The sequence below is a fragment of the Malus sylvestris genome, chromosome 5 (genome assembly GCF_916048215.2).
Source record: "Malus sylvestris chromosome 5, drMalSylv7.2, whole genome shotgun sequence".
Taxonomy (NCBI): Eukaryota; Viridiplantae; Streptophyta; class Magnoliopsida; order Rosales; family Rosaceae; genus Malus; species Malus sylvestris.
Window position 1 is genome coordinate 26,797,075 of NC_062264.1, and position 25,349 is coordinate 26,822,423.

A 25,349-nucleotide genomic window follows, 5' to 3' on the forward strand; every position below is an offset into this window, starting at 1 on the left:
TTCCTACCTCTTCACTTCTAAAGGCCTCATTCCACACGTGCACGTGATGTTGGCCGTCACAGCTGTCGCCTAGGATAGTGTACACAGAACTGAACAGTTCATGGCTTTCACCCATGAATTTGACAATGAAATTAGCTCTTACCCTCCAGGCTTTAAACAGTTCAGTTGAAACCCCAGAAACAACAGAGAGAGCGAAACCAAATAAACCTGTTCGAAACCAATCTGGACGAAGCTCGATGTCTACTGAAGATCCCTCATTTTGATAGCTGAACCAATTTGGAATTTCTTTTCCCGGACATACAATGTTAATCTGGGGCCAGGGATTAGGAAGATAGCCACGGTCCTTTAATGGCGCAACAGTTGCCATTCGCATAATTGTAATCTGTGCTTCATCCATTATGTTGCTCCTTGAATTATTATCCAATTCTGGGCAATTAGTAAAAAATTTGAAACAATAATTAGGTTTATCCCAACCTTGTGCGAGTGCTGTCCTTGAACTTGACACTATCTTCAGCGACGTGCAGTTTGAAGCTTTAACATTGCATAGCACTGGGAGCTCTGGTATAGATTGAAGCCGCTTGCAGCCGTATAAGTTGAGTATAGACAACCGAGAAGCTTGTTTGATGCTTGCTGGTATTTCCAATATACCGCTGAAGTTGAGATCTAGTTTTTCTAAAGAGAGAAAACCGACAGAGATGGAAGGCAATTTTTCAAGTCTTATACAGTTTTGAAAGTTGAGACGTTTAAGATTGGTTAAACTGTAGATACTTGTTGGGACATCCTTAAGTTGATAGCAGCGACTAAGGTTTAAATCTTGAAGCCCATTTAGATTTCCAATAGACGAAGGAAGCATTTTGACACCTGTGTCTGCCAAACTAAGAGACACCAAATGTTCCATTGGCTTCAAGATTTCGGGGAATTTGGAAAATCTATAGCACCCGTTGAGAGCAAGACTCTCAAGATATTTCAACTTACTGATTGATGAGGGTAGCTCTGTAACTGCTGTACGAATTAAACTTAAGGACTTCAAATGTTCCATTGGCTTCAAGATTTCAGGGAATTTGGAAAATCTATAGTTCAAGCTGAGATCAAGACTCTCAAGATATTTCAACTTATAGATTGATGAGGGTAGCTTTGTAACTGCTGTTCCAGATAAACTTAAGGACTTCAAATGTTCTATTGGCTTCAAGATTTTAGGGAATTTGGAAAATCTTTTGCACCAGCTGAGATTAAGACTCTCAAGACATTTCAACTTATAGATTGATGGCAACTCCTTGATACCAGAGTATTGTAAATATAAGTATGTAATATTTCCTGGCATCTCTGGAAGATACTTGAGACTCTTGCAGAATCGAAGATTAAGATGAGTAAGCTTGTCAAGATGTTGAAAATACGAAGGAATTTCAACCAAATGTCGACAGCCCCTGAGATTTATCTTCACAATTTTTAGACTCCCAGAGAGATTTGGAACTTCAGTTAGATAATTGGAGTTCGACAGATCGATAACTTGTAAGTTGACAAGTATCTGCAACAGAAACAGAAATATAAAGAATTAATATAATTTCTACACTTGATTTTATACAAGAGTTAAAATAGGCATATAATATAATATACCTGCTCTTCTTTCCAAAGCTTCTCAGATTTGCTATTTGGCATATGAAGCTCAACTAGATTTTCCGGACAAAAATTTGACGGCAAAGATTCTAGTGGATATTTCCGCCACTTAAGATAACGAAGTGAATCAGGAAGCTCTAGAGAAGCGGTGAATGTGTAGCCACCACCCACAATTAGCATTATTAGGTTAGACATCTTTTTGAAGTCTGCACGATTTAATGGTCGCTTTTGAAGATTATACCAATTAACCTGTATGGCTTCAACATTTGGAGTTTCCTGAGAATAAGAAGAACGTTTAAATGTGAATATAAACATATTAAAATGTAACACACATTTGGAACAAAGAGTATTTGCGATGGTAATCATGTACAAGTGTCTTAGTCTAGTCAAATATCCACCATAATTGTATCCTCCTCTACTTGTCTAAATAAACAAACATTTGTTCATATTCCAAACACTTCCTAACACAATAAATATTCGATCAAATTCATCTTTTAACAATCTCACTTCTTTATTATAAATTAGTTTTACTTTGTTGTGTTATCATCTCAAGTTTGTAATTTTTATTTTCTAAAAAAAAGAAAAGAAAATAATTGAATGCATTGGCTCTTACCTTGTTACTCCTCAATACACGATAGACATCCTCATCATTGAACAACCTACTCCATTTACCGGGATCTTTAATATCTTGTTCTTGAACAATTTTCCTTCCCATTTCTTGTAGCAAATCGTGCATCTCTATGGTTTCCCTTCCCCACTTTGAACCAATTGATATGAGACGCCTATTAATGAGAATATTAATTCCGGTTTTCGGAAACCGTTCACAGGAAGCTAACCTTCGTTTTACCAAATCCCCATGCTTCCCTTTATGAAAACATGCTATATCCAGAAATATCTCCTTCTCATTTTTTCCCAATCCATCATAACTTATTCTCAACACTTTCTGGATATCTTCACTGGGAAATCGTTTCAATTTGTCGAATTCCTCTTCCCATTCTTCTTTGCTCTTGTAATTGAAGAATAAGGACCCCAGAACTATAAGAGCTAAAGGAACATGTCCAGCATAATGCACGACCCTTTTTGCCAACTCCTTATAATCTGTTCTACGAGAATTGTCATCCTTGAAAGCACGCAAACAAAAGAGCTGAAGAGCGTCATCCGGTTGTAATCCCTGCACCTCATAGATCTTATCCTCTTCAACAGTTTGCCTAAGTGTGCTCCTATCTCTACTTGTGATAAGGATTCTACTTCCACTGCCATACCGTAGACAATTGCCAGCTAAACGTTCCATTTGCATTGAATTACTCACATCATCAAGAACAATGAGGACCTTTGTACGCCTGAGCCTATCTTGAACAAAAGTTGAATTTATGGATAGATTTTCTTCCTTTAATATCTCCTTAAGAAGTGTATTTACCAAGTGATCTAGTCCATTTGGTTTTTCTGAGTTCTCCGTAACATTCTTAAGAAAACAAGAAGCTTCGAATGTAGAAGAGAGTTTGCAAAATACAGTTTCAGCAAGGGTGGTCTTGCCAATACCACCCATTCCCCAAATACCTACAGTGATGCAAGCGTCCTGCGAATGAATGCCCAACAGCTCTTCAATTTGCTCGATGTGGCTTTCAATTCCAAACAGGCCCTCTAAATTACATGATGATTCACCAATCAATCTGGTGCAAATACGTTGGACAACATTCTTTATTAGATCTGCCTCCGTCCTGGCATATATATGTATGATTATGTAGAAAAAAGCAATAGTTAGTCTTAGATATGCTTTACCAAATCTTAGCACAAATCAAACTGTCACAAGTTTAAAGAAAATTTATAACTATAGACAAGTTAAAGAATAGAGGTCGCACTTGGTGCGATGGCAAGTGCCTTCGCCCATGAGCGGTAGGTCTCGGGTTCGAGACTTGGGAGCAGCCTCTCTATAAATGGGGGTAAGGCTAGCCGACATTCACCTCTCCCAGACTCTGCGTAAAGCGGGAGCCTTGTGCACTGGGTACGACCTAGACAAGTTAAAGAATGAGTTGGTTACCCGGGTTGGTTTGAATAATCAATCCCAGATAGTTTGCCTGCAGTCGTCAAAGCATCCCTCCACATGTGCACCTTGTAGATATTGTTATCAAAACGTTTTTCATGTTGAGCAAATGCATCCTCATAACTCCCGCGTTGGTTTCGTACATCAGATGGATTGATGTCGTAGAATACGGGTATAACCATCTGGCCATATCTTTCCTTGCACTTAAGTATTTGCACAAGTTCATCCAAACACCATTTGGAATCAGCATAGTTTTTTGAGAAAATGATCACCGAAATCTTGGATTTCTCAATTGCCTCTAGAAGGGCAGGTCCGATATCTTCTCCACTCTGAAGTTTGTCATCGATGTAGGTTTCAATTTTCTTCTGAAGTAAGGCTTCATGAAGATGGCTGGTAAAAGTACGGCGGGTGTCCTCACCTCTGAAACTAATAAACACATCGTACTTTTTTGAATCATCAGCATCAGCAGGAGCAGCAGCGGATGAAGAAGAAGAAGCGATATCCGTAACCTCTAGTTTTCAGATCCAGCAAAAAGATGTAGTTGCAGAGAGATTAATTGTTAACTAAAGAGAAATAATATTATGACGTTGCAGGAATTAAGGAGAATTTACTTAGAATTGGCTTTTGAGTACATGCACAAAGTTTCAATGAGTGAGAGATGAACGAAAGTAGAAAATGGGGCACATATTTTCTTTAAAAAACTATACTTTAAAGAAAGATATTCATATATTTGCAATCTTAATATGAACAACGTCATCTCAGCATGCAAAACTACCAGTAGTTGAAAACCATAAAATGATAAAAGTGCAAACCTTTTCTCCTTGCTTTGCTCCCCTCACAATCGGTATCATCATCGTCTCCTGATCGATTCCTGCAAGTGAAGTTTTGGTTATGTTTCGTATGGTCAATAAACATAAATCAGATTATTATGCATACCAAAAAACACCACACAAAAAGGATGCAAAAAATAAACTTGAGACCTCTTTCTTCTGTTCTCTTCCTTCTTTTCTATTTCCATTTGCTCTTTCTCTTTCAATCTTTTGTAATGAAGCTTTTCAGAACCTCTGTTAAGAGAACCGTTTAATCCAAACGACAAAAGGAAGACAATTGATAAAGATGCGAACAAAACAAAGTGAAATCCGGTGCCAGGTCCCCAGCGAAGAAATTAACAGCAGACATAACAAAAATTAATTAGCAAATTAAATGCGTCACAACATAACACCAAAACTTATTAATAAAAAATAAATGACAAAAAATACAGTAAGAGCCTTAAACAGTATCAATAAACACCGACTAACCTCTGACAAGTTACCAATTTGACAAGGGCTTGTTTATTATCTCCACCTTCGAAATAATATCCAAATCAATTACTTTTTTGTATCAGCAGCGGATGAAGAAGAAGAAGAAGAAGAAGAAGAAGCCATATCCATAACCTCTAGTTTTCAGATCCAGGAAGTAGTTGTTGCAGAGAGATTAATTGTGAATAGAGTAGAAAGAGAGACTGGTTCAAAATTTAGGAGGATCCAACAAAAGCAAAAGCAAGAGAGAGAGAGAGAGTAGTTAAGAATTGAGCAGGATCTAATGAAACGAGAGAGAGGGGAAGACTAGTTCAGAATTTACTTGAATTGGCTTTTGAGTTCCAAATGCTCTTCCGGAAAAGCAATGAGCAAGAGATGAACAGTTGCAAAAGCTTAAGAAAGGGCACATGGGATGGGGCCTCTCTTTACGCGGTTTGCGAACATGGTTTGAAATTTCCTAGTTAATTAGTCACCAATTTCTTCAATTTCCTCAATTTCCAAGCACTTTCGATTGCAACATTTTGTTAATTTTTTATTTAAAAAAAATGAATCTTACACTACAAAATCATGGGCAGGGTAAAGCTTCATATAGCATCTTCAAGCTCAGAAGAGATGAATAGTTGGGGCTTATTGCCAGTTTTTGAAAAAAAAAATGTATATAGTTGTTCATGAATAGAGATCAAATATGATTTGGTATCTGTCTTTCCAAGCACATGCGACAAATCAAGTCATTGGAGTCTCAAACTCATTTAGTTTAATATTACCTAACACCAAGGAGGAAAAAATCGATAATATCGGCGAAATATCACCGATATTGTCGTTTTTTTGAAGTTCCGAAATTTTTTTAACTATCCAACCTGTTTTCATCAAAATATCACGATATTATCAATAATATCACGATATTTTTAAAATTATCAACAATATCAAGATATTTTATTAAAAAAATACTTAAATATGTTGAGAAAACTCAACACATAATTAACTTGATCATGGCCCAAAGGCCAAACAAGTTTTTGTTATCTCACCAGGGGAGTGTGAGTTTTATAGGAAAAATTCATTGCTCACTTCCTTGCATGGGCGATGTGGGACTCGCCCAATGGGGGAAAAAATCAAAATTTCGGCCGAAATTTTACACCCACTTTAAACGGTCATAACTTTGTCAAAACTCAACGAAATCAAGCAAGAAAAAAACAAAAGTTGTAGCCCTCGAAGAGACGAAGAGAATGGTACCTCACACGATGTCTGAATCGTAGTGGTTTGGCCGGAAAATGCCTCGAAAGTCACTGAGGTCGCTGAGGTCGTCGGAAACTGGGTAAGATTCAAATGAGTATAACTTTTTCAATACGCAACGAAATTGAGTGAAACAAAAAGAAAAGTTGTAGCCCTCGAAGAGACAAAGAAAATGGTACCTCACACGATGTCTTAATCGTAGTGGTTTGGCCGGAAAATTCCTCGAAAGTCACTGAGGTCGCTGAGGTCGTCGGAAACTGGGTAAGATTCAAATGAGTATAACTTTTTCAATACGCAACGAAATTGAGTGAAACAAAAAGGAAAGTTGTAGCCCTCGAAGAGACGAAGAGAATGGTACCTCACACGACGTCTGACTCATTGTGGTTTGGCCGGAAATTGCCTCGAAATCTACTGAGGTCGCCGGAAACTGGGTAAGATTCAAATGAGTATAACTTTTTCAATACGCAACGAAATTGAGTGAAACAAAAAGGAAAGTTGTAGCCCTCGAAGAGACGAAGAGATTGATACCTTGCACGTCAGCCAAAATTCAATTGACACACTCCTAGCTTCCAAAATTCAATACTTTTACTTTATATCAAGTTGAAAAAACATAATCGGCATCCAAATTAAAGTTTAATCTTATTCAATGTATTGATTTTCAATCGTTAATTGATATACTATAATTTGGAACTTCAACGCCTAGACGCATGCTTATGTGTAAGAAATTTAAATTGTCAAATTCGGCACATTATTCTTCATCATTTTATTCACTTCCCTTTTTTTTTTTTAATATCCTAAATAAAACCTCCAAATATTGTACTAATTAATTATATATAAATGATTATGGTGTGTTTAAACTTCTTTCATTAATTACTACATATTTTCTACACTCACAATGTTTGCCAGCTCGCTATATAATCAACTTAAATCAGTTAAATCCATCATGCAATGCATTTCCTTCCAATTTTTTGTGATAAACTAATAGATAATTGACTAAATAAACATCCTACAAAGTTTCATTAAAAATTTCCAAGTTTTTCTTACAATTTCCGTGGTTTCCATGTAATTTTTATCGATATCGATATTATCCCGATATTTCCATCGATATTTCCGTGTTTTCGGACTACCGATATTTCCGATATTACCGATATTTTCTTCCTTGCCTAACACAATCATTAAAACTATCCTTCTCACCACTATGTTAGGTTAAAGATCAAACTAAAAAAATCTTAATAATTATTCATTAATAATTTAATGAATTAATTTGCCCACTTCTACTTCCAAAGCTTTCGAATTGGCTTTTGACTTAAAGTTCCAAAGGCTCCTTCAGGAATTTCAATGAGGTACAGATGAACGGTCGTAAAAGTATAAAAGGGGCACATGGGTTGGGGCCCTCCCTTTGCGTGCATGGTTGTAAAGTTTTCTAGTTCAGTGATCAGTTTCTTTCAAGAAATTTCCAAGCAATTTCAATTGATGACATTTTTATAATTTTCACACTACAAAATTACTGAGGGCTAAAAATATAGTTATTCACCAATTGAGATTGAACAAGATTTGGAATCTAACTTTCCAAGCACAGGTGACAAATCAATTTATTGAATTATAGAGTCTCAACCTATTTAGTTTGATCTCACCATAAATAGAAAGACAAAAAGGGGCACATCCTCATGAGTTCATAACCTTCACTAAAGCCTTACAAGTCACAACTCACAAGTCATCCCTGCATAATTTTTTTTTGACAATGCTAAGGGGACTAAATTTGTAGATTAAACTTTGTAAACTAAATGACATGAAAGTTGATGATTTGATTATTACTTAAGCGTTGATTAACGTGTTTTTTTATTGGTGACACGTCATTTATTTTGTAAATTTAGTCTCTCTAGCGTTACTCTTCTTATTTTCCATCCACTAGTTTCAACTTTGATAAGCAAACCATCAATGAAACTTAATGTTGACAAAGACAGCTAACCTACAGCTGGTGGGTCACCGTAGCACTCAGGTTACATACTTGTTCGACCATTATGTAAGGGGTGGATTGCCTTTATGATTGAGGGTATTTCTCTTTAACCCACTATATGTCAATTCAAACCCTCCCGTCTTCTCTTAATAGAGACTACTATAGAATATTGCTTGTAGTTTTAAAAAAAAAAGAAGCTCTTTCTCGTTCAATTTTCGTAATTTGCATGTTTTATGTACAAAGCTTTGAACATTCCCAGTTAGTGACCAATTTCTTTCAAAGAATTTTCCAAGCACTATCGATTGATTACCTTTTTATAATTCCTAAAAAATAAAAACAAGTCAATTTTACATTACAAAATCACAAAGGGCTAAGAATATAGTCCTTCACTATTGAAGATTGCCTAAGATTTGGAATCTATTTTTATAGGCTATCGAGAGGTCATAAGAAGGAAGTAAGATTCTCTCCCCTCTTTTTTTTCCCTCCCCTTCCCTCCCCTCCTAATTGAACGGTCACGATTAAGCTACGTCTATATTTTATATTAATTTTTTATAGCAAGAGAAAGATAAAATAAGAGTGTGTGAGAGAAGGAGATAAAAGGGAATGGAAAGAGAAGAGGAGAAAATCCTAGTCTCATAAGAGGGCCTAGAACTTAGTTGGAAAGTAAGCAAGAAAAACTTGTGTGTAAGTGATTAATCATGTTATTCATATCAGAGTAACTTTTATGCCAATGTAACATTCATGTGATGACACGTATTTTGAAAATGTATATATAATTATTAAAAAGAGTTTATCAGCTTGCCATCGAAACCAACCAATTAGAAATCAGCTACATCAGAATCGGCCGCAGAAGACGAAGAAATGTTAAAGGTCTGCAGTTGATGTAAAACAAAGTTCCGATGGCGATGACAATAATGTTAAAAACTTGAATACAATCAACTCCATCTCTCTATGTCAGAAAACGTGTAAATACATAGAAACATTAAATTCGTAGTCCGTATGGTAGTGGCAAACACACAGGCTTTAGGCTAGTGGCAAGCACACGGTAGCCAGTAGGCCCACCTTCCCGGCCTTATGCGCTTTTTTATCTACAAATTTAACTTTGTTGCTCCATCTACTCATTTCATCTTTAATCAGCAGAGCATCCAACCGTAGCAGTTAGGTGACGCACTTAGTTGTCCGTCATTGCTTGTAATTATACAAAAACAAAAACAAAAAGCAAGCACTTTCTCATTCAATTGGTATATTTACACGTTTTACGTACAAATTTTTAACCTTCCTAATTAGTGATCAATTTCTTTTACGCAGAATTTTTAATATTTTCAATTAGTGACTAATTTCTTTTATGAAATTTCCAAACACTTTTGATCTAATACCTTTTTATAATTCTTAAAAAACAAAAACAAGTCAATTGCATACTAAAAAAATCATAGAGGGCTAAGAATATGGTCCTTCACTATTAGAATATTGCCTAAGATTTGGAACCTGTCTTTCCAGGATTATCGCGAGGTCATAAGGCCATCTCTAACCGAGGGCTGGCCAAATGGCTCGTTTTAGCCCTCTGGCCCTCCAAGATTTTCCAAGATATTAATATTTTAATGAACAGTACAGGGCCATATTTGCCTCCATTTCCAACCGAGGGCCAGAGGGCTCGTTTTAGCCCTATCACAAAAAACCATCTCCAACCGAGGGCCAAAGGGCCATAGGGCCAAACATAATTTATTATTTAAAAACTACAACTAAAATGTTGTTTAAGTTTCATGTTGTATAATTTTTATGTTGGTTAATTTTATTTAATGTTGTTTCATATTGTTTAATGTTGTTTCATGTTACTTAATTTAATTTTAACACACCCCGATCCAGAGAATCCATTTCGTGTACGAGGAAGTTTATACACGAAATCCATGGTTACATTTTCCCATTTCCACTGGGGAACGGGAAGTGGCTGCATTTGCCCAAATGGCTTCTTTCTTTCTGCTTTCACTTGCTGGCAAATAATACATCTACTCACATAATTTGCAATTTCCCTTTTCATACCCTGCCAATAATAAAATGGTCGAATGGTATGATACATTTTTGTTCCTCCCGGGTGCATCGCATAAGCTGAACAATGCGCTTCATCCAAAATTTCCTTCTTTAATTCCTCAAAATTCGAGAATCAGATGGTATGCTTATGTAGGAAAACGGAATGTATTCGGACACGCCTGGATTCTCTAGATCGGGGTGTGTCAAATTTAATGTTGTATAATGGCTTAGGAAGTTATAGGAAAAAAATAGAATTTAAAAAAAATATGAAACAAATTTTGTCAAATAGAAGTTATAGGAAAAAAAATGGAATTTAAAAAAAATTATGAAACAAATTTTGTGAAATAGAAGTTATAGGAAAAAAATGGAATTTAAAAAACAATATGAAGTAAATTTTGTGAAATAGAACAACAACAACAACAACAACAAAGCCTTTTCCCACTAAGTGGGGTCGGCTATATGAATCCTAGAACGCCATTGTGCTCGGTTTTGTGTCATGTCTTTTCGTTCGAAAAGAAGTTTCTATAGCCCCTTGCTCATTTAACACTGCATCCGGGTGCCGATGGAGATACAGCGACCCTTGCTCACTTATCACTGTGCTCAGGCCACACAGCGCGCCACTTACGGGTGACGCCCTAGCTTTAGCGCGATTTCGTTCTGGATTCATTTTCATAAGGATTCGACGTGATCATGGAGTGCCGGCTGTCGACTACCTGACGCCCTCCCCCTCCTCCTTTATCCGGGCTTGGGACCGGCAATGTAAGATACACTTACACGGCAGAGTTTTTTGTGAAATAGAAGTTATAGGAAAAAAATATATATGAAACAAATTTTGTGAAATAGAAGTTATAGGAAAAAAATGAAATTTAAAAAAAAACCAAATTTTGTGAAATAGAAATTATAGGAAAAAATAGAAGTTATATGAAAAATGTTGTAAATAAAAAAGAATAATAATAATGTAAAAAAAAACAAAACAAATCAAATGCAACGGCTAGTAGCCGTTTCATTTGAATTTTTTTTAAAACAATCCTGTCGGTTATAACCAACAGGAATACACCATTATTTAGTATATTAAATAATAGCATGTATTCCTGTCGGTTATAACTGACAGGAATAACAAAACATTAAAAAAAAAATAGCCAGCCCGGGGCTGGCTGGCTGGCCGGCCGAAAGCAGCCAGCCCTCCAACCCTTCAGCCCTCTCTGATCCCGTGGGGCCCTCCCAGATTCCAGAGCCCTCTGGCCTAGCCCTCGGTTGGAGACGGTTTTAGGGCTATTTTCGGCCCTCTGGCCCTCTGGACCCTTCGGTTAGAGATGGCCTAAGAGAGCCCAGAACTTACCCTAAAAGCTAAACCTTTAAACAATAAAGTTTTCCTGTACTTATATAATGACAAGTTGTGTATTACCAGTATTTCCAGCACAATGAAAAATTTCTCGAAAATTTGGAGTGACAATATTAGTCACTTTCACGTACTTAAATTTTTTTTCGATAATTGATAAAGCTACTACTTTAAAATTTTCTACTAAAGGTAATGCTAAGAGATAAATTTGTAAATAAAATTTTGAAAACTAAATAATGTGGAAGTTGATGATTGATTTATTATTTAGGAGTTGATAAACGTGGTGACACACCATTTTATTTTCAAATTCAATCTTCATAACATTGCCCTTCTTTTAAATATGCTTAATTAAAAGAAAATTTTGTCCAAAAACATTGAATAAGGGCGACGTACAAAATTGCATGAACTATAGGGGTATTAAGCTAATGAGTCATACAATGAAGCTCTGGGAGAGAGTCATTGAGCATAGATTGAGGCAAGAGACACGGGTTTCGGACAACCAATTCGGGTTCATGCCAGGGCGCTCAACCATGGAGGCAATCTATCTCTTACGAAGATTGATGGAAAGATATAGAGATGGGAAAAAGGATTTACACATGGTCTTTATAGATTTGGAAAAAGCGTATGATAGGGTCCCAAGAGACATTCTTTGGAGGATTTTAGAGAAGAAAGGAGTACGAGTAGCATATATCCAAGCTATAAAGGATATGTATGAAGGAGCAAAGACTGCCGTAAGAACTCATGAAGGACAAATCGAAAGCTTTCCCATAACTGTAGGATTACATCAAGGCTCATCCTTAAGTCCTTACCTTTTTGCGTTGGTAATGGATGAGTTAACACGACATATTCAAGATGATATTCCTTGGTGTATGCTTTTCGCAGACGATATAGTGTTGATAGATGAAACTCAGGAAGGGGTAAATGCAAAGCTTAACCTTTGGAGAGAAGTGTTGGAATCTAAAGGTCTTCGCCTAAGCCGATCAAAGACAGAATATATGGAGTGCAAGTTCAGTGCAAATGGAGGCCAAAACGAGTTAGGGGTGAGGATCGGAGATCAAGAAATACCAAAGAGCGACCGTTTTCGTTACCTAGGATCTATCTTGCAAAAGAACGGAGAATTAGATGGAGATCTCAACCATAGAATACAAGCTGGATGGATGAAGTGGAAGAGTGCATCCGGCGTATTGTGTGACCGTCGTATGCCACTGAAGCTCAAGGGAAAATTTTATAGGACGGCAATAAGGCCGGCGATGCTGTATGGCACAGAATGTTGGGCGGTGAAACATCAACACGTACACAAAATGGGTGTAGCGGAGATGAGGATGCTTCGTTGGATGTGTGGGCACACGAGAAAGGATAAGATTAGGAATGAGGATATCCGGGGTAAAGTAGGAGTAGCCGAAATTGAAGGAAAGATGAGAGAAAATCGGTTACGGTGGTTTGGACATGTGCAAAGAAGGCCTACTGACGTTCCGATTAGAAGATGCGACTATGGGACAGAGGTTCAGGGCCGAAGGGGTAGAGGAAGACCTAGGAAAACTTTGGAAGAGACTCTAAGAAAAGACTTAGAGTACTTGGATCTAACGAAGGACATGACACAGGATCGAGCACAATGGCGTTCTAAGATTCATATAGCCGATCCCACTCAGTGACTTGGATTTTCCAAGTCTCCAACCGAGAAGTTTTCCTCACTCGGGAAATTAAGGGAACACTACCCCAACCTACATGCTCCACTCAGAAAGCTTCAACATACAAGCTTTAACAAAAGAAAATTCAAAGAACTTAGCGAAGAAGGCTTTGGTGTATTTAACACAATACGTTGAAATGAAGGAAAGCTTATTTATTGATATCCCCGATAAGCTACAAATATGTACATATACATGAGTCAAAATAAGCACACAAGAGGGAGCCTTCACAAAGGTTGCTTAGGAGAAGTCTCAGCAGTCGGTAGAGCCCCAGAAAGAGAAGGCACCGGAGGGGGATCATTTGGAGCCTCAGTACTGGACAGAACCCTAGAAGGAGGAGGCATCAGAGGTTGATCATTTGGAGCTTCATTACGCGGTACAGCCCCAGAAGACGAAGGCAATAAATGTCTTTGGAACAAACCCACAAATCTCTGATGATCAAGTAAAACCTGACCATCAGTTTCCTTCATCTGGTCAAGCTTCCTCTTCATGTTTGTAGCATAGTCATGTGCGAGCCGGTGCAACTGTTTATTCTCATGCTTGAGCCCTCTAATCTCCTGTTTGAGACTCATCACTTCAGCTGCCAATGATTCAACTTGGCGGGTTCGAGCAAATAGGCGTTGGGCCATATTAGACACAGAACCTGCACACTGAACACTGAGAGCCAGCGAATCCTTAACAGCTAACTCATCAGACCGTTTGGAAAGTAGTCTGTTATATTTGGGAGTGAGAAGGTTCCTGGCCACCACCGCAGCGGTCATATCATTCTTCATCACGGAATCCCCAACGGTAAGAGGACCAGTAAGGGAGACGAAGGATGGGCGCCATATGTTGTCTGGAGAAGGCGGGGCTGCCTCTTCAACAAGGTTCAAGTCAAAACGACGGTCGGAGGGGCCAGACATTTTCAAAGGTGTTGAAGAGAGAAGAGGTCGGACAAATCAAGATCTTAGAAGTGCAAGAATGAAGCTTCTACTGGTGGAGATTCAAGTGTGCTTTGGAACTTAATGCCAGCCCCTATAAAAATCTGCACTCGACGAAGCTTCAGAAATCGAAGAGGCGCCTGCTCAGAAATCGAAGAGGCGTTTGCTTTCTCAAAAGCTGGGCTGCTTAGAGATCACGAGGGTTGATCTCAGAAATCGAAGAGGCGTTTGCTTTCTCAAAAGTTGGGCTGCTCAAAGACCACGAAGGCCGATCTCAAAAATCGAAGATGTGCTCGCTTTCTCAAAAGCTGGGCTCCCCAGAGACCACGAGGGCCGATCTCAGAAATCGAAGAGGCACCTACTTTTCCAGCCTTTTCCAGCCTTGTCAGCACCTGTCACACGCACACTCAGTTTTGCGGAAATTATGGGCATTCTGTCAAAGACTTCTGGGGAAGTAGAAAACACATGAATCTTACTGTTCAATCACCCACTTCCCACACGCAACAATAGCTCATGGGTACCACAGATAACTTTGCCAAAGTTCTCTGCCAAAGTTGAGCACGTGAAGCTTGCAGCTCCCACTACATCGCTCTAACCAAGAAGGGTAAAAGAATAGCAAAGAAACAGCACTAACAAAGTTTAGACCCATAAATTTTGAAGGTCTAGCTACCATATTATTACCCACAAGGGTAAAGGAACAGTACCACTGCTGGATAATTGGAAAGTCCCTGTGTGTCAACCTCTGTGCTTCGTGGCAAGGTAGACTAGCAAACATGCCCAACCTTTACTCACATTCGAGAAAACACTCCCAATAAGATTGCTTGCTCCAAAATCGAAGAGGCACCGTCCTCCGAATCTCGAGAGCCAGACTCCTAACATGACTACTTTCTTAAAAATCGAAGAGATGGTAAAGGAACAGTACCATTGCTGGATAATTGGAAAGTCCCTGTGTGTCAACCTCTGTGCTTCGTGGCAAGGTAGACTAGCAAACATGCCCAACCTTTACTCACATTCGAGAAAACACTCCCAACAAGATTGCTTGCTCCAAAATCGAAGAGGCACCGCCCTCCGAATCTCGAGAGCCAGACTCCCAACATGATTACTTTCTCAAAAATCGAAGAGACACTGCTCCCCGAATCTCGAGAGCCAGACCCCCAGCATGATTGCTTTCTCAAAAATCGATGAGGCATCGTTCTCCGAATCAATCGAAGAGGCGCTCGCTTTCTCAAAAGCTGGGCTGCTCAGAGACCACGAGGGCCGATCTCAGAAATCGAAGAGGCACCTACTTTTCTAGCCTTGTCAGCACCTGTCACACGCACACTCAGCTTTGCAGAAATTATGGGCATTCTGTCGAAGACTTCTGGTGAAGTAGAAAGCACATGAATCTTACTGTTCAATCACCCACTTCCCACACGCAACAATAGCTCATGGGTACCACAAATAACTTTGCCAAAGTTCTCTGCCAAAGTTGAGCACGTGAAGCTTGCAGCTCCCACTACATCGCTCTGACCAAGAAAGGTAAAAGAATAGCAAAGAAACAGCACTAACAAAAGTTTAGACACATAAATTTTGAAGGTCTAGCTACCATATTATTACCCACAACTGTAAAGGAACAGTACCACTGCTGGATAATTGGAAAGTCCCTGTGTGTCAACCTCTGTGCTTCGTGGCAAGGTAGACTAGCAAACATGCCCAACCTTTACTCACATTCGAGAAAACACTCCCAATAAGATTGCTTGCTCCAAAATCGAAGAGGCATCGTCCTCCGAATCTCGAGAGCCAGACTCCCAACATGACTACTTTCTCAAAATCGAAGAGAGGGTAAAGGAACAGTACCATTGCTGGATAATTGGAAAGTCCCTGTGTGTCAACCTTTGTGCTTCGTGGCAAGGTAGACTAGCAAACATGCCCAACCTTTACTCACATTCGAGACAACACTCCCAACAAGATTGCTTGCTCCAAAATCGAAGAGGCACCGCCCTCCGAATCTCGAGAGCCAGACTCCCAACATGATTACTTCCTCAAAAATCGAAGAGACACTGCTCTCCGAATCTCGAGAGTCATACCCCCAGCATGATTGCTTTCTCAAAAATCGAAGAGGCATCGTTCTCCGAATCTCTAGAGCCAGATACCACAGACCACTTTTTCAAAGTGCTCTGACAGAGTTAAAACATGTGAAACTGGCAGCTCCCACTACCGTGCTATGACCAAGCAGGGTAAAGGAATAGCATTACTACTTGTTGTTAGGGAGACTCCTATATATGTCGACCTCCATCCCCAACGGACAGGCAGACCTGCAAAAATGCTCAACCCTTCATCATATCTGAGAGGGCACTCCCAACGAAGCCTTTCGAAATATTCAGCTTTCTTTCCCCCCGATAATACCTCTGCAAACAAGCTATACTAGAGCAAGAATATCTCATATCATCAGGGTTAAAAGCAAGAGTATCCCATATCATGCTTTTTCCCTGTCTTTTCTTTTGGCCTTGTTTTTACCTGCAAGACAAGGAGAAAGAGAGCAATCAGTCAGCACTTGGAATCAAGCTTCCAGCCAGGAACTGACTGCCTGGAACCCCTTACCTGATTACTTACCTGGCATTGCTCTCGAGTACTCATCTTCAACATCTTATGTTTCCAGGGAAGATTCCGCATCTGCTTGAGGAACAGATAGGGCAAGTGCGAAGGATACAAGGAAGCATGTGGAGACAAGCGTAACAACACACGTGCCGATACATTCATTACTCTGTCAAAAGCAAAAGTATCCCATATCAGCAGGGTGGAACGTACTCTAGATTTGATGGACTTGTTTTGACCATCAAATTCTTCAGTCGGCCTTATACTCTGGAGGAAACCAGAAAACCCTCCAGCTCAGTTCAAGAATAAGCCTGTGGAAAGTTACTTCTTCAAAAGCAAAAGTATCTCATATCATCTCTTCTCATTTTTCTTCTCTTTATCCTTCATGCTGCTGCAAGATGGGGATAAGGTGAACAATCAGTCGGAGCTCTGATTGCTTACCTTGTCTGTCACCTCTTTCAGCAGACCCCCTAGCTCGGCGACTTGGGGGACTCCTACTACATGGTTTGTATCGCGCTTGACCAAGCCTGAAACTACAAGTAAGCTTCAAGTGAAATTGATACATTACCTTGTGCATCTCCACCAGTTAAAGATACCACCCCTGGATGGAGGAAGAGTACTTCCAGAGAAGATGCCACATCTACCTATGAGACAGATAAGGCAAGTCAAGACGACACCACACTCCGATACTTAGAAGTTTCGTGATTACGAGATCATTCTCCCACAATATTTCCTAATGTCATTTGTACTAAATCATTCACTTGTACTCACTAAATGAGAGCTTGAACCTATGTACTTGTGTAAACCCTTCACAATTAATGAGAACTCTTCTATTCCGTGGACGTAGCCAATCTGGGTGAACCACGTACATCTTGTGTTTGCTTTCCTATCTCTATCCATTTATATACTTATCCACACTAATGACCGGAGCAATCTAGCGAAGATCACAAAAAGCGATCGTTTTCGCTACCTAGGATCTATCTTGCAAGAGAACGGAGAATTAGATGGAGATCTCAACCATAGAATACGAGCTGGATGGAAAGAGTGCATCCGGCGTGTTGTGTGACCGTCGTAGGCCACTGAAGCTCAAGGGAAAATTTTATAGGACGGCAATAAGGCTAGCGATGTTGTATGGCACAGAATGTTGGGTGGTGAAGCATCAACACATACACAAAATGGGCGTAGCGGAGATGAGGATGCTTCGTGGAATGTGTGGGCACACGAGAAAGGATAAGATTGGGAATGAGGATATCCGAGGTAAAGTAGGAGTAGCCGAAATTGTAGGAAATATGAGAGAAAATCGGCTCCGGTGATTTTGAACATGTGCAAAGAAGGCCGACTGACGCTCCGGTTCGAAGATGTGACTACGGGACAGAGGTTCAGGGCCGAAGGGGTAGAGGAAGACCTAGGACAACTTTGGAAGAGACTCTAAGAAAAGACTTAGAGTACTTGGATCTAACGGAGGACATGACACAAAACCGAGCGCAATGGCGTTCTAGGATTCATATAGCCGACCCCACTTAGTGGGAAAAGGCTTTGTTGTTGTTGTTGTTGTAGTTTTCGGCTGTCAGATTGGATGAATTGAAGAAAATCAACGGACATAAATTAACTAGAGGTGTGTGAGAAGTAAAAAATGGTGTGTGGATAATACATCCCAATAATGAATCCAGCTACTCCGCAAGCGAGGAAGTTTCCTAATGCAAGTGGAGGACACATTCAGACAATATTCAACTTAGTAAATGTGTAATAATCAAAAACGGCAAATGGTCATAAGAAATTTCCAAGCAACTTCGATTGAGGATATTTTTATAATTTTCACACTACAAAATTACTGAGGTTAAGAATATAGTTATTCACCAATTGAGATTGAACAAGATTTGGAATCTAACTTTCTGAGCACAAGTGACAAATCAATTCATTGAATAATAGAGTCTTAGCCCATTTAATTTGATTTCAGCATAAAAAGAAAGACCAAAAAATATAAAAAAATGCACATCCTCATGAGTTCATAACTTTCATTAAAGCTTACAAGTCACAACTCACAAGTCATCCCTGCATAATTTTTTTTTTTTTGACAATGTTAGGAAGACTAAATTTGTAGACTAAACTTTGTAAACAAAATGACATGAAAATTAATTATTTAATTATTACTTAAGCGTTCATTAACGTGTTTCTTTTTTATTGGTGACACGTCATTTAGTTGCAAATTTAATATACAAATTTAGTATTTCTAGCGTTACTCTTCTTATTTTCAATCCACTAGTTTCTTCTTATTTTCAATCCACTAGTTTCAGCTTTGATCAGCAGACCATCAATAAAACTTAATCTTTACAGAAACAACTAACCTACACCTGGTTGGTCATTGTAGCACTCAGATTACGTACTCATTTGACCATTATGTAAGGGGTGGATTGCCTTTATGGTTGGGGGCATTTCTCTTTAACCCAATGTGTGTCAATTCAAACCCTCCCGCATTTCTCTTTAATAGAGACTAATATAGAGTATTGATTGTAGTTAAAAAAAAAAAAAAGCTCCTTCTCATTTAATTTTCGTATTTTGCAAGTTTTAATTACAAAGCTTTGTGCATTCCCAATTAGTGACCAATTTCTTTCAAAGAAATTTCCAAGCACTATCCATTAATTACCTTTTTAAAATTCCTAAAAAAATAAAAACAAGTCAATTTTATACTACAAAATCACAGAGGGCTAAGAATATAGTCCTTCACTGTTGGAGATTGCTTTATATTTTGAATTTATCTTTCGAGGCTATTGTGAAGGCCTAGAACTTAGTTGGAAAGTAAGTAGGAAAAACTTGTGTGGAAGTTACTAATCATGTTATCATACAAGGGTAACTTTTATGCCAATGTAAGATTCCTGTGATGATCCGTATTTTGAAAATGTACATATAATTATTAAAAAGAGTTTATCAGCTTGCCATCGAAACCAACCAATTAGAAATCAGCTAGATCAGAATCGGCCGCAGAAGACAAAGAAGAAATGTTAATAATGGTCTGCAGTTGATGTAAAAACAAAGTTCCGATGGCGATGACAATAATGTTGAAAACTTGAATACAATCAACTCCATCTCTCTATGTCGGAAAACGTGTAAATACATAGAAACATTAAATTCGTAGTCCTTATTACGTATGGGGACAAAGTTACTTTAAAGAATATTTTGATCATTGATAATGCTCCCACGGGCTTTATGGTAGTGGCAAACAAACAGGCTTTATTTTAGTGGCTCGTGGCAGGCACACAGTAGCCAGTAGGCCCACCTTCCCGGCCTCACGCGCTTTTTTATCTACAAATTTAACTTCGTTGCTCCATCTACTCATTTCACCTTTAATCAGCAGAGCATCCAAAGCAATTTATTCTTGACAAGGATTAATCAGCACACGACACGTTACCGTAGCATTTAGGTGACGCACTTAGTTGTCCATCATTGCTTGTAATTATACAAAAAGAAAAAGAAAGAGCAAGCACTTTCTCATTCAATTGATATATTTACACGTTTTACGTACAAATTTTTAACATTCCTAATTAGTGATCAATTTCTTTTACGAAGAATTTTTAATATTTTCAATTAGTGACTAATTTCTTTTAAGAAATTTCCAAACACTTTTGATCCAGTACCTTTTTATAATTCTTAAAAAACAAAAACAAGTCAATTGCATACTAAAAAAAATCATAGAGGGCTAAGAATATGGTCCTTCACTATTAGAATATTGCCTAAGATTTGAAATCTATCATTCAGGGGTTATCGAGAGGTCATAAGAGAGGCCATAACTTACCCTAAACGCTAAATCTTTAAAAAATAAAGTTTTCCTGTACTTATATAATGACAAGTTATGTATTACCAGTATTTCCAGCCTAATGAAAAATTTCTCAAAAATTTGGAGTGACAAAGATTAGTCACTTTCACATACTTAAAAAAAATTCGATAATTGATAATGCTACTACTTTAAAATTTTCTACTAAAGGTAATGCTAAGAGATAAATTTGTAAATAAAATTTGGAAAACTAAATGATATGGAAGTTGATAATTGATTTATTACTTAAGAATTGATAAACTTGTTCATTTTTATTGGTGATACACCATTTTATTTTCAAATTCAATATTCACAACATTGCCCTTCTTTTAAATATGCTTAGTTAAAAGCAAAATTTGTCCAAAAACATTTACTATAAGGCACCTTTCAATAAAAGTATATGCACATTCCGAGAAAATCATCAGAGATTACACACAAGAAAAACATAGAAAAATATAAAGATGAAATTGCGCAAGCACTTTCAGAAGAAAAGTTTATAATATATCCCTAGTGGAGGACATAAAGAAAAAAAAAGTGAAATTAAGAATGAATCCAGCTCCTCCGCAAGCGAGGAAGTTTCCTAGTGCAAGTGGAGGACACATTCAGCCAATATTCAACTTGGTAAATGTGTAATAATCAAATTTAATGGTAAATGGTCATAAAAGGGGCGCATAGTATGGGGTCTCCCCTTACGAGCTTATTCTTTTTAGACATAGCCAAATAAATAAAAAATTGTACACCACAGAAGAGTCACTAAAACGGTTATTATAAGTCAATCACACACTTTTAATTATGTCATAAAATCTCATGGTAATTATGTCATTTTCTTTTGTCAAAATGGTAATTATTCATTGACTTTTGTACAATGAACAGCTTTATAAGCCACTGACTAGAATTAAAATCCATTTTTCTCTTCTTTTTTTTCTTTAAAAATAAAGGTTTGTTGTAGACCTATTTAATGGAACCATACTACGGGGTAGAGAGAGGAGGGCTGACAGTAGCAAGAGAGAGAAAAAAGAGATTTAATTGTGAGGGGTGTGTTGTATCATTCCAGTATGCTTTTATTTATTGTAGTAGAATAGGTAAAATCTTACCCTATTAAGATTACAACTTTTAATATGTAATCAACTCCTAAAAGAAATACTAGAGATACTAAAATAAAAGAATTTCGGCGTTATGTGCTTGGTGTTGTCTCCCTTGATGTATCTATTCTTTAACTGCTCGATACATGTTGCATTGTCTTCAATGATCGTTGTAGGAAGGTCAACGACTGAAGTAATACCACTAGTGCTTCGAATATGTTCCATGATTGCTCTCAACCAAAAACACTCACACGATGCTTGGTGAGAATCTCAACATGGTTTGAAAAAGTCGCAATTAGCGTTTGCTTGGAGAATCCCACATGGTTTTGAATTTTCCTTGATTAGTATGTCACCAATTTCTTTCAAGAAATTTCCAAACAATTTCCGAGCAATTTCAATTGAGAACATTTATATAATTTCCAAAAAAAAAAATATGTGAAATTCACACTACAAAATTATAAAGAGCTGAGAATATAGTTGTTCACCAATGGAGATTGAACAATATTTGGAATTTGTATTTCCAATAACAAATGACAAATCAACTCATTAAATTATTAATGAAAAATCTTTAGAGTCACAGACTCATTCTGTTTGATTTCATCATAAAATATACACAATCATTACAGCTATCAATCTCTCTATCATATCATAGTCAAATCAAACTAAACGAATCTTAATAATAAAAAAAAACTAATAATAAAAACTTCAAAACTCTGAATTTTAACCAAATTATCTTACAGATAGCAACTATGTCTATAATTATTCTGCAGTTGTTTTATATATGCAGGACGTCGTTTCTTGGAAGACTGTGAATTAGGAAAACTAATGAAAATGACTTGAAAACTTTGAGTTTTAACGGACAAAATAAAGGGTAAAATGAATAGTATCATGTTTGACTTTTTAGTGTAAAAATGTGGTTTTTCATTAAAGTGAACAATATTGTGGACTTTTCGTTAAAACTCCCTTTATTCATATTGGTTTAGTAACTGGAATTTAATTTGTTTGTTTTACTGCCGTGTAGCGTTTGGGTAAAGCCTCGTCAAGGATGCGGACACATGCCTTTGGAAAATAATATTTAATGAAAAAGGTATTGTATATAGGGGAGATATTAATGCATCGGACCGTTGGATTGGCTTTTGGTGTTGTCGAGGAAAACCAGCGGTTGATAATTGAGGAGGAAGATATCTCGAGGCCACAAAAGAAAATGACAAATGCAGTTAGGGATGATATTTATGATATAAAGGTAAATCAAGTTTTAAAGATAACAAATAGGCTATTATACACTTGTCCATAACTAGCGCTTTATAATGTATAAAGCATAAACAATACCAAAATAATAAATCAAGTGTTAAAGACAAGTGAGCTATCAAAGTACAAATTTGCCTTGAAAAGTTTTTTCTATTCACTTTCATTTGCTTCAGACTCAATCACTTGATCCACTAAGTTGAGGCTCATCTCCTGATCCACCACCTTTGGAATCATCATCTTGTCTTGTTTCTTCTTCTACTTTTGCTCCCCTCGACATGAACACATGACCAAATTTGAATTTCTCAGCATCTTCCGCATACAATGGACATATACCACAGCTTTCCACCTGCATATAATCTTCAAAATCTTCAGAATCTTCAAAATCTTTAAAATCTTCAGAATCTTCAATAAAACCCAGGCGGAAGACAACGGAGGCCTCTTTGGCAAGTTTGTAAACATCAGGGGAGCAGTTTTTTCCTATCTTTTCACTTCTAAAGGCCTCATTCCACACATGCACGTGATGTTGGTCGCAGTAGCAGCCGCCTGGGATAATGTACTCAGAACTGAACAGTTTATGGCTTTCACCCATGAATTTGACAATGAAATTAGCTCTTACTACCGTTGAAATCTCAGAAACAACAACAGAGAGAGCGAAACCAAATAAACCTGTTCGAAACCAATCTGGACAAAGCTCGATGTCTACTGAAGATCCCTCATTTTGATAGCTGAACCAATTTGGAATTTCTTTTCCTGGACATGCAATGTTAATCTGAGGCCAGGGATTATGAAGCCAGGAATTGTACTTTAATGGCGCAACAGTTGCCATTCGCATAATTGCAATCTGTGCTTCATCCATTATGTTGCTCCGTGAATTATTATCCAATTTTGGGCAATTAGTAAAGACTCTGAAACAATAATTAGGTTTATCCCAACCTTGTGTGAGTGTTGTCCTTGAACATGACACTGTCTTCAGCGACGTGCAGCCTTGAGCTATAACATTACATAGCACTGGGAGCTCTGGTATAGATTGAAGCCGATTGCACACGAATAAGTCGAGCATAGACAACCGAGAAGCTTGTTTGATGCTTGCTGGTATTTCCAATATACCGCTGAAGCTGAGTTTTAGTTCTTCTAAAGAGAGAAAACCGACACAGCTGGAAGGCAATTTTTCAAGTCTCCGACAGCCATTAAAGTTGAGACGTTTAAGATTGGTTAAACTGTAGATACTTGTTGGGACATCCTTAAGTTGATAGCAGTCACTAAGGTTTAAATCTTGAAGCCTATTTAGATTTCCAATAGATGAAGGAAGCATTTCGACAGCTGTGCATTTCAAACAAAGAGACACCAAATGTTCCATTGGCTTCAAGATTTCAGGGAATTTGGAAAATCCAAAGCAACTGGTGAGGTCAAGACTCTCAAGATATTTCAACTTACAGATTGATGAGGGTAGCTCTGTAACTGCTGTTTGAATTAAACTTAAGGACTTCAAATGTTCCATTGGCTCTAAGATTTCAGGGAATTTGGAAAATCTAGAGCACTTGGTGAGATCAAGACTCTCAAGATATTTCAACTTACAGATTGATGAGGGTAGCTTTGTAACTGCTGTTTTAATAAAACTTAAGGACTTCAAATGTTCCATTGGCTCCAAAATCTCTGGAAAGTTTTCAAATTTAGAGCACGAATTGAGATCAAGATTTTTCAACTTACACTTACTGCTTGGAAGTTTCTTAAGGTCTTTGCATTTCCTTAAATTCAAGTCAGAAATATTTTCATTAGACCAAACTGATTCAGGCAACTCCTTTATACCACTGCCTTTTAAATCTAAGTATTGAATATTTCCTGGCATCGTTGGAAGATACTCGAGTCTTTTGCAGAATCCAAGATCAAGATGAGTAAGCTTGTCAAGATGTTGAAAGTACGAAGGAATTTCAACCAAACTGCTACAGTGCCTGAGATTTATCCGCTCAATTTTTAGACTCCCAGAGAGATTTGGAACTTCAGTTAGATGTCCACAACAATTCAGACCGATAACTTGTAAGTTGACAGGTATCTGCAACAAATGAAATAGAAATAATAAAGAATTAATATAATTTCTATACTTGATTTTATACAAGAATTAAAATAGGCATATAATATAATATACCTGCTCTTCTTTCCAAAGCTTCTTAACTTCGCTATTTGGCATATGAAGCTCAACTAGATTTTCTAGGGCAAAATTTGACGGCAAAGATTCTAGTGGATATCTCCACCAATAAAGATAACGAAGAGAATCGGGAAGGTCTAGAGAATTGGCAAGGTATGGAGAAACGGGGAATGTGGAGCCACCATACACAATTAGCATTATTAGGTTAGACATCATTTTGAAGTCCGCATGTTTCAATGGTCGGTATTTAAGCTTATTATACCAATCATCAACCTGTATGGCTTCAACATTTGGAGTTTCCTGAGAATAAGAAGAAAGTTTAAATGTGAATATTAACATATTAAAATGTAACGCACATTTGGAACAAAGAGTATTTGCGATGGTA

At 37.7% G+C, this 25,349-nt stretch overlaps 3 protein-coding genes, 1 long non-coding RNA gene and 2 pseudogenes across 17 annotated transcripts in view; 2 read left to right on the forward strand and 4 right to left on the reverse strand.

Moving 5' to 3' along the window:
• LOC126621385 (histone deacetylase 19) overlaps window positions 1-25,349 on the forward strand; it is a 93,013-nt gene that overhangs the window by 17,920 nt on the left and 49,744 nt on the right. The window lies entirely within an intron of this gene.
• LOC126621419 (chloride channel protein CLC-e-like) overlaps window positions 1-25,349 on the reverse strand; it is an 84,915-nt pseudogene that overhangs the window by 7,696 nt on the left and 51,870 nt on the right.
• The window catches only part of LOC126621357 (disease resistance protein RUN1-like), a 142,361-nt gene that overhangs the window by 648 nt on the left and 116,364 nt on the right, over window positions 1-25,349 (reverse strand). The window lies entirely within an intron of this gene.
• On the forward strand, window positions 688-24,316 carry LOC126621448 (uncharacterized). The gene is made up of 2 exons (XR_007622971.1): window positions 688-805; window positions 24,086-24,316. It is a non-coding gene; the product is annotated as an uncharacterized LOC126621448 (long non-coding RNA).
• Window positions 2,228-5,495, reverse strand: LOC126621381 (TMV resistance protein N-like; annotated as a pseudogene).
• On the reverse strand, window positions 12,872-16,112 carry LOC126621403 (uncharacterized). 3 transcript variants are annotated; one of them, XM_050289911.1, is made up of 2 exons: window positions 15,765-16,112; window positions 12,872-14,849 (listed from the first exon to the last, which is right to left on the reverse strand). In XM_050289911.1, the coding sequence occupies exon 2, from the start codon at window positions 14,089-14,091 to the stop codon at window positions 13,417-13,419; it is 675 nt and encodes a 224-aa protein (XP_050145868.1). In that variant the 5' UTR covers window positions 14,092-14,849; window positions 15,765-16,112; the 3' UTR covers window positions 12,872-13,416. The 3 variants fall into 3 exon arrangements, with proteins under 3 accessions (XP_050145868.1, XP_050145870.1, XP_050145869.1); XM_050289913.1 differs by having other exon boundaries at window positions 15,982-16,091; XM_050289912.1 differs by lacking the exon at window positions 15,765-16,112 and adding an exon at window positions 15,068-15,421.